This window comes from Carassius carassius, chromosome 34 (genome assembly GCF_963082965.1).
Source record: "Carassius carassius chromosome 34, fCarCar2.1, whole genome shotgun sequence".
Classification (NCBI taxonomy): Eukaryota; Metazoa; Chordata; class Actinopteri; order Cypriniformes; family Cyprinidae; genus Carassius; species Carassius carassius.
In genome coordinates, this window is record NC_081788.1 from 18,135,071 (window position 1) to 18,145,621 (window position 10,551).

The 10,551-nt window shown below is 36.1% G+C and overlaps 1 protein-coding gene across 1 annotated transcript; it reads left to right on the top strand.

The window, feature by feature from the left end:
- The first annotated feature begins 1,074 nt into the window (after nt 1-1,074).
- LOC132115191 (arrestin domain-containing protein 3-like) lies at nt 1,075-3,648 on the top strand. Its single transcript, XM_059523587.1, has 6 exons — nt 1,075-1,462; nt 1,961-2,021; nt 2,271-2,418; nt 2,690-2,786; nt 2,917-3,173; nt 3,483-3,648. The coding sequence occupies exons 1-6, from the start codon at nt 1,207-1,209 to the stop codon at nt 3,615-3,617; spliced, it is 954 nt and encodes a 317-aa protein (XP_059379570.1). The 5' UTR covers nt 1,075-1,206; the 3' UTR covers nt 3,618-3,648.
- The last annotated feature ends 6,903 nt before the right edge of the window (nt 3,649-10,551 follow it).

The window sequence follows — 10,551 nt, forward strand, 5'->3', positions numbered from 1 at the left end:
TAGACTCAAATATCACCCTTCTTGCATATAGCTTCAGAGGTATAACACTGATATTATCGGTGTGGAACATAAGACGACTTCCTTTCCATACATTACACTGATGTCATGGACCTTTACACTGATTCCCACACATTTGTAAGGTTAATCCACTATTAAACACATTATGAAAGCAATCGACCTTGCTGACTTTTTCTGAAGTATGTAAGAAGGAGGTATTGGAAATGTGCAAAAAAATAAATTATAATAAAATAAATAAATAAAAAAAATTGTTGATGATGTCTAAAAACAAACTAGTTCACCCAAAAAGGAAAATTATGTCATTAATAACTCACCCTCATGGTGTTCCAAACCAGTGAGACCTCAGTTCATCTTCGGAACACAGTTTAAGATATTTTAGATTTAGTCCGAGAGCTCTCAGTCCCTCCATTGAAAGTGTTTGCACGGTATACTGTCCATGTCCAGAAAGGTAAGAAAAACATCTTCAAAGTAGTCCATGTGACGTCAGAGGGTCAGTTAGATTTTTCATATATGTATTATGTAATTGCAAAAAGTAGAAAATTAGTCACACCAAAAACGATCTGCCACTTGATAGATTTCATCCCACATATTTCCATTCAACACTTCAACAGCATTCACTCACTGTCATCTTAACAATACCTAATTGCTAAAATTCATAGACATTTGTTAACACAGAGTATGTTCGACTAAATTAGGGCAATTATATGGTACGATAGACAGTGATTGTGCTTAAAATTATCTTCAACCACAAAATACACATCCATGATGAACTACAGTGATTAAAGCTTAGGTTTGGAGAGCAGGGGCACAGAGACCAGAGAGATCTTTGTGTTTTATGAACCATGTTCACAGCTCTTCATGATTCCTGTCTCTCAAGGATGCTGTTTATGCTGCCATGCTCTAAAAACAGTTTTTCCCAATAGACTCTTTGGTCTCTGCCACCATAGAAATACATCCAGCACTGTGGTTCACTTTCAGTTTACATGTTAGACCTGTTGACAAGAGGTGTGTTTTTTCAAGGAGAAACCTGTTGAGCCAGTCTGGTGAGCTCTCTGTCAGAGAGATGCCGACAGGTGAATTTTTAAAAGACAGATATAGAAAACAGTAGGGATATTTACATCTCCAAGCATCGTACAAGTACACTTTCAGCAGCAATACAAATCAAGACTTAACCTGCTCTCCCAGGAAATGACAATCCGGAACTTCACCATTGAGTACGATGCCTTAAATGATCGCAACACCTTCAGCAATGGGGATATATTGGCGGGCAGAGTTATCATGGAGGTGTCAAAGGAAACCAAAATCAAAGCTTTGACTGTCAAGGTGAAAGGCAAGGCTGATGTGTCATGGACTGAGTCGCATGGGGAACAAAGTGTGACATACTGGGATAAAGAAAAGTATTTCTCACAAACTCAATCTGTTTTACCGGAGGATAACAGAAATGGTAATATGTTGGTAATTGTAATGTTGTTATAAACATTCATCTGTTCAAAACAAACTTTACATTTAATGTCATGTAGTGCATTAAAAAGACAATATATAGTTATAAATAGGAAAAACATAAAATACTGAACAACATTATGATTACGTAATGTGGTCTGTGTATGCTATTTGTAGGTAAACTGTTTCAAAAGTTTTGGGTCAGTAAGATATTTTTTTTTTATGTTTATCGTTTCAAAATAGTACTTTGATTCAGCAAGGGTACATTAAATCGATCAAATGTGAGAGTAAAGACACTTATAATATTACAAAATATTCCTATTTAATTTAAATGCTGTTCTTTTAAACTTTCTATTTATTAAATAATTCTCAAAAAATGTATCATGGTTTCCACAAAAAAATAAATACATAAATAAATAAAAAAATATAAAGCAGCTATTTTCACTATTATCAACTACTTTCAACATTGATTGTCTGTATTTTTAAAAAAATTTTTTGCTAGGCTCTGTTACTCTTGTGGCTGGCAGACATGTCTTCCCTTTTGCTTTTCAGCTTCCTTACCAGTAAGTTATCACCTTCTTGTCCTGCAGGCATTCAGTCTTGCTTTTAGATGTGACTTATAGATAGACAGTATAATTATTGATTCCTGAGAGAAAATCAATCTTTGAAACAGTCTGTTACTTTTTGAAATGTAGCCAATATTTCAATGTGCTATATCCTGTATGTTAAAATATTGATCTATCATATTATGCAAGTTTTTCCCTCTGAAGACTGTTAGTTGTTCACACAAAATCTCCCTCTCTCTCCCTCAGGGGCACACCTTCATCTTTTAAAGGTGCTCATGGTAAAATCCATTACCGACTTTTGGCCAATTTGAGCAGGACTATGCGTGCAGCGAGCAAAGCGGAAGCAAAGTTCACCTTCGTAGCCAGAGCTGATTATGATCAGTCAACACTGATGGTACGATCACAATCATTATCAGTTAGAACAGAGAAAATATTTAGAGCCTTTATTTCATGAAACACAATACAGACATATGTGGCCCGATAATAATAATAAAACTCAGTGATGACAATTGTAACGGTAAAAGGGCCTAAAGACTACATTGCCCTGTTATCAAAACACAGAAAAAAAAGTTACTTTGTAAAGTTGAGATTGACATAAACAGATTAACAGATGTAACTGTAACTTAATTAAAGTTAATTATCACTAAAACATTCATCCTCTGCAGGCACCTCAACATGGCAGTAAAGACAAAAATGTCATATTTTTTGCCTCTGGAAATATTTCGATGAATATTTTCTTGCCAAAGACAGGCTACCAGCAAGGTAACCCAAGCAAAATAGCCAACATTTTAGTAAATTAATGGATCTATCAATTTAAAATAGCATCATACAACATAGATAACCACTTTGATTCATTCGACAAGCTGTTATACAATGTTTTTATCTCAAACAGGTGAAAGACTAGTCGTCAATGGTGAGATAGTAAACAGCTCAACTCGAAAAATTGTGCCAAAGTACATTATCTACCAGAAGCAAAGCTTCTTTGCTGGAGGCAATAGAGCTGTTCACACCACACAGATACTGAAGGAGAAGGGAGAGCCTTTAATGTCCTCCACCAGAGAGAATCTGTCGAAAGTATTAGCCCTTCCCACAGAAATCAGCACCACCATCCAGAACTGCAGAATCCTCAAAGTAGAGTATAGACTGAAGGTAGGTACCCAAAAACAAGACAGACCTCTAGCAGGTTTCCAGTCTAGTTTTATTTCTTTTTAGCAGCAAAAATGGTTTGATGTACTTTGCATTTAGGAATGTTGCCTTTTTTATAGTCAGTTTTTTGTGTTTTCATGAAACAAAGGAATGGGAAATAAAAGACAATGTCACTCAAGCTAGCGTTTGAGTACGTGTTACTTTAAATAATAAACGTTCATGAATAAATTATGCTTTTTTTTCCTCACTGTTCAATTTCTGTGAAAGTTGCTGTCTTGAACTCATCTACAGTATAGTTTGTTCTTTCTGCAGGTTATTTTGGATGTATCATTCACTAAAAACCCTGTGATTAAACTCCCGTTGATTGTACTGCCTCTAAATGGCGGGACCTCATCCAAATCGCTGGAGGCAGGACTGCACCAAGACCTGGCCAAAATGAATATCTGAAATTAATACAAGCAATGAGCACTAGTTTTGTTTACACTTACATATATATATTCATCGTTTACTCTCCCCTATGTTGTTCCACACCTGTATGGCTCTCTTTCTTTTGTGAAAAAAAAAAAACATATTGTTTTTTTTACAATAAAAACCATTTATTTAGGTGGACTATACTGTACCTTAAAAATACCAAGAATTGTAGTTCTTTTTAAATAATTGTATTTAACATAAAATAAAATTATTTATCTTAAAACTCTCCTGACTTTAATAAACACTCCTGTATTCATTCATAATACATAAAATGCATGTATACTATTTGCACAAATATGCCAAAAAATGTGTACTGACCATACAAAAAGTGCACAATAATGCAAAAATAAATAAATAAAACATAAATGCACGTATCCCTGACACTGTAATGGTCTCTAATGTTGGCTTTATTCTCTTTGTAACCTCATTTGTTATTAGATCACCTCAGTTAATTCAACTAAAGGAGAGAGCATGTCATATTCCTTTCCAAAGCGAGGATGTGAAGAGATATGGAACATCAGAATGGCATTTACCCTGACAACTAGCCCCCTCGCTGACATAAATACAGAGGAAGTCTCTGCCTGTCAACCTGGAGGCCACTGAGCTCCGATGGATATCTTTTACACAGCAACCTTTCTGCACCAGTATCCCGCTGCTCTTTGCTGTGTGCACTAATTCACTGCTTCTCAATTCAGTGTTCAACAGACACTTTAGTGTAGTATGAAGGATGTGCAATCAATAATACAGCTAATCTGTGACCTCTGATCCCCCAGCAAAAGATGAAATACAGAATATGTCTGAGCTTTGTAAATGAAGGACACTGAATTTATCTGTTCCATTGGAAGAACCCTTTAATATATTTGAGCAAAGTGTATATAAAAAAACACTATTCTTTACAAATTCTTTACACTATTCTTTACAATAGTTTCTACAAGCATTATTTGGAAAGCGTGTACCGTGAATGATCAGCAGTCATGTTTAGATGACAGTGATTGGATGAGTTTAGTATTTCTCCTCCCCCTACTGGACAACAAACGCTGTTACTTCTCACTTATTTGACTTGACAGTTTAATAGTATCTGTTCTCTGGTGCTCACCATGTAATTTTAGTAATTCACTTATTGAGTAGAAATCTTTAACTGCTGTGTGTGTAGGCTTGTACCGTCAGTAAATAATGCCACAACATTAGACAAAGCTCACGGGAGGCTGAATCATTGCATTTGTTCAGCTAAAGCAGATGACCTTTAATTCATCTTTAACATTAAGGCAATACTGGTGACATTTACTGTGTAATCTCCTGTTTGAGCCGTCTCAAATTAATATATGAGTTGTTGAATGGCTAATCCTAAATTGCAGATTCCTAGGGAATACCTTTTTGTTACTGACCAAATTAACAGATACACTGCTAACTAAATAACAACTGATCAGCTTGAATATCACACAGTTGAGTGTAAATTGAGGTACCATATGAACGTTTCTCAGAAGACAGCAGGTTGATTTCCTACAGCATGTTGCTTATTTTAATGTCAAAGAGACATGGGCTGTTTCTCAGATCTAAGAAGGCAAAGAAAGGACTCATGAGGATGCAGAAATGTTTATGAGCTGTCACGTATTTGTGAGCTTAGAGCAGAAATTGATCAAGTCAGAACTAGAGAACTGTAAAGCTTCCAGGCCTCCGTACATCGTCAGTCTGCGATGCCAAGCTGGGATTTTGGTTCAATGGTTTAAATCTCTCAAGTCTACAATGGATACATCCTTCAATATCAAGAACACATCCGGGTACTTTTATGAATCCTCCGTACTTGCGTTCTTGAGTATTAGAATTAAACTTCAGCAGTTAATGATGATGTAGAATGAGAACACAAGGACACATAAGAACACATATTGAGAAATGGCCATATGTTATTATTCAGGCCAGTGCTATACTGAAACATACTGTGGTTGGTTGCTTTAAATGCCTGTCAGATGGTCACATCCTGTCTAAGTGAGTGGCTCTTGGTTACAATAAGTTGCAGTGTGGACCAGATTTATGCCATTCAGTCTAAGGACTGGCTATTCGAGATTAGTATAATAACATAAAGAGAATTGTGACATTTTGGCACTAGATGTGAAGGCTATCAGTTTGCTACAGGATGGGTGAATTGTAAACCACATTCTGTATGTCACAGTTTCTCCAGGCCTGATTCTATTATGAGATTCAGATTAGGCATATTCTTTACAGATCACAAACTGGAGGAAGAGAAAGAGAAGGTCTGTCGGTGTGACTGAGCTAGAGCGGTCAGAGCACCTCATTAGGTCCAGCATTTGACCTGTGTTTGAGCAAATCTGTGAGCAGACAGCTGCTGCTAATGAGAAGTAGTAATCAGCAGCTGATTTAAAGTCAGTGAACAGACACGGACCGAAGGGAACTGGTATAGATTCAGACACTCAATTGACTGTAGACTATTTGTCCTAAAATATAGGCCATGAAATTAATATGGGTTTACAACAACAATTATTATGACTTACTATTATATAATAATATCCAAGCTATGGTATTTGGTATTCAGATAATAGATATTTTCAATAATCTAATCTGATATGATATATGATATGAAATGATATGATATGATAATCAATAAATATATATATTTTTGTACATTTATTTAAAGAATGGAAAATAAATTAGCTAAAAAATACTTATTTAAAAAAAATTCTGCATTGCAGAGAAAGTTGTTGTACATAAAAAAAGAGAAATAAAGGAAGACTTGCTTTTTCTCCAATTGTGTGATGAGCAGGGAATTGTATGATGAACTTCAGATAAGGCAATCAATTACACTCATTTAAATGTGAGATTTGTACAAGCTGCTCTTGACATAGGTGAATGAGAAAAGCTGATCTGAATCAGTGAGAAGAAAATCTAAACTATGGATGGATGGCATTGAACTGGGAAAACAGCACAGCATTTGAACACCTCATTTTTCTTCCAAATTAAAAAGGAGATTTGATAACAAACAGTAACCACTAGAGATGCTAGACAGTACCTATTTATTTCTCATAAAGATGGCAGGCCCGTTTCACTTCAGCTATAGTTAATAGCATATGGAAGTTCGGTGTCACACATATGACATGTTGGGAATAAAATGTTCCCTACAGGAAGGACGCTTCAGTATTTGCTTTGCTACAGGGATTATGGATGCTGTTTTACAGCTTTACATTCAATTATGGGTGCTTTGCATTTTAAGGATTTTACACATTCTGTAACACGGTTCGGTCATTTAGATGTATGGAATGACTGCATGCTCTCATAAGCAGAAGAATTCTGCTCATATAGTTATTCAGGAAGTCAGGCATGAACAGCTGTTTGTCTGGTTGGAGGGGGAAAGGAATTTGAAGAAAAAAGTGAGAAAGTGAGGACCATCTGTTGGCTTTTTTTGCAGACAGAATACATTTTCAGCTGTACCCAATAAATGACTTTAATTTGTTGTGTTCAGTGATGCAAATCACAAGTCCTTGAGTATATGTAGGATTTTTAAATAAGTTGCATTGTTTGCTAACTAAAAATGTTATTGCACTCAATCATGATAAATTAAATCTGAAATGGAACAAAATCAGAATATGCATGTAAGGGTCAGAACAGAAACGTTTTATGAAATGGAGAAATATTCTACAAGCATTAGACATAATAATGTCTGAAGATGAATTTTTGTTTAGTTTTATCCTTTTCTCCCTAATTAGCTAGAGCTAGACAGTTTCGGGTTGAAGTTGAGTGGAAGCCATGCATGCTGTATCCCTGAACAATGAAACAAAGATACATTTGTGCTGTCCTCAGAATTCTGCATCTGCACATTTGTAATACTTAAGAGATTTTGTTGCTGATATATGAATGCAGTATTATTCATCCCTTGTCTGTTCCTACCTGAACATGTGGCAGAATCTGTCTAGTGATATCAAGATCAATGGAACATTATGTTATTATTTTATTAGTTACATATATATATATATATATATATATATATATATATATATATATATATATATATATATATATATATATATATATATATATATATATATATATAAACCTTTCTCTGTTTGCCTTTGGGGCCTAAAATTGGGACAGATATTCCCACATGGCACTGGGCAAGTTTTTGCAGGTCATATGGCTGGAATTCTCTTGCTCTTTGCTGTGGGGATTGTTCCAGCTTCAGGCAGCCTGGACTCAGCTTTCTGAGGAAAATCCTTGAGAAATATTTGATGTGTGAGTAATGCTGATGGCAGGTTTACAGGCTGAGCCGTGCCCAATTCTTTCACTTTCTGTTCCAGTATTTTTTCCGTTGATTTTTGCTATTTGGAATGTTTTGCAGTGGTCCACATAAGTGCTGTTGTCACATTATGTTCATTCTGTGAACTGGTAAAAGGGGTTGAATTAAAATTACAGTTAAGAGAATATGACACATCCCACACAGAAAAAAGACTGCAGACAACTCTTTTGGTAACCACCCTCATACGGACTAGGTGTGATATATGTTTTGAACTGCATGTGTCAACCAACAGCATGCCCACCTACACTCATATTAAAACAATGCTGTTTGGTTCCCCTGACAAATTTTGTCATCATTTACTCACCCTCAAGTTGTTCCAAACTTGGGTATGGCTTTCCTTTTTCTGTTGGACATAAAATAATATATTCTGGGGAGCAAACAGCTGATGGTCCCCATTGTTCCACTTATATGAAAGTCAATGGGGACATTCAACTGTTCCCCAACTCTTCAAAATATCTTCTTTATTGATCAGAAGAATAAATGATGACCCTTTTTTATATTTGGGTAAACTAAAACTAAAAGCTCCCTTTAATTTCTGCATTTTCACTCCTCTTTCAAACCAATGCAAAGCATGCTGGAAACTGGAAATCCCCTGCTTAGATTCAGCAATGCAATGGAAATTACTAATTACTAATTCTGTTTCAAATTGAATGTAATCAAAATAAATTCTCACAAACTGTTGAATAGTCGTATTAGGGCAGTCCATCTGCAGAGAGAGAAGAACTGATGTAAAGGTCTGTTGAGAAAAAGACCTTGGTTACATAAAGACAGAAATGCAGAACAATATAGAGCAATGTGGAATCAGCATTTTAGGTTTTATTCAGGTTACTAAGGCAACGGTTCTCCCAGGTGAAAAAAAGTACTAAATGTACTAAAGTTGAGGGGAACTCCAGTGAGACAGATCACCAGAGGATTATATCAGGCTACTAATGGATTCAATGAACCCCTGGGTCCTTAGGCTTGTGCTGTATCTTATAAGGTACCTCCTCTTTGATACAAGCCTGCAGATCAGTGTGATCCCACTTAATGTGATTATTCGGCAGCATGTTAACTTCTGTCTCCATTACCAGTCAGATGGAGCACAAACACCCAAGAGCTGTGACAAACAGCACAATCCTTAGGACTGAAAACATAGTAAGAACAGGATTGTTCGCCTTTTTTAAAGGGCAGTCCTGGCTCACATGATGCCCTACTGTTGATGAAATAACACATCAATCGAAAAAGCACGTAAAATGCACTATATAGGATAAGATGGGGCACCTTAAGATCACAGAGCATTTACTTCTAAACTGCATATGTAAAATTGATCATTATTTTTATGTTCCACGGGAAACACCAATTCTAACAATACATGGTTGATAGATTTCAGTTAAAAGCAAACAACTTGTGGAAAGTGTGACTCCAATGTAGACATGTATCTATCTATGTAAAAATAAAAGCTGTTCTTTTAAACTTTCCATTCATAAAAGAATCCTGAAGAAACTAATTATGCAAAACTGTTTTCTGTTATCATTTGTTTGTAATGGTAGTGCACTCAAATAATTTTTTAATAGTTGCATTAAAAATAATGTTTCTGTTTCTCAATCTGACTCCTGGGGCCCCCAAGCATTTGGCATTTCAAACGTCTCTTGTCTCACCTCATCCGCTCATTTGTAGAGAGCTCCATGACCTTAACTGTGCTTGGCAGATTACTGAGACACCAAAAACAACAACAACAACAACAAAAAGTAAGAATGAGAAGCACATTATCACACAGCTCAGATCAGCCTGCTCTTTGAAAACATACACGTACTGCAAATATATATATGATCCTGTACCTCCAATGGAAAAAACGTGGCACTAGCAACAACAAGGTCATGAATTTGACTACCATGGAATGCACATAATGATTACAATTATAGCTCGAGTGCACCATAAATAAACTGCCATGTGCAATGAATCCTGTTTACTCTGTGGCTCTCCACAAATTCTAATTGGCAATATTCCTGCAATTAATTGCATTTCTCAATAGCAAAGACTAATTGAAAAACATCCTAGATGTGAGATTGGATATGCTTTCGTCCAGTCTCATACGTCATCTGATGACTCTTGCTGACACTGGATAAGCACAATTTATCAATATTTAGAATTTTCCCAAACCTTTTCATCTTCAGCGTCATCTCACCCAGTGAAAAATAGCTTTCAGGTCACACCATAATACTCTTTGTTCTGGTGTTGTGTCTTGTGTGAGTTATAAATAACTTCATTTCCTCCAGAGGGGGCTGAGGCTAGAAAAAGCTCTCCCACCTCTTCCTCAAAGTGTGAAAGCTACAGTACACCCAAGATTTCACTGCAGGGGTAAAGGCACAACCCAGCCACCTCATTCAAAATAAATCACCCTGGCCCTGAATACTGAACATTTACTAGCTAGCTAAAATATACCTACAGTAAAATTAAACATCCTTAAACACTATTGTGAAAATGTGTCTTGTTGGTGCAGGCAGGCTTCATTGGAGATAATTTATTCTGTTTTAGCAGGTCAGGTATAAACCTACTAGAGGTGCTAGACTAATTTGTGCTTCAGAGTGAGTGCCCCTCCAGCCCAAAGAGGATGACAGTTAATTATAA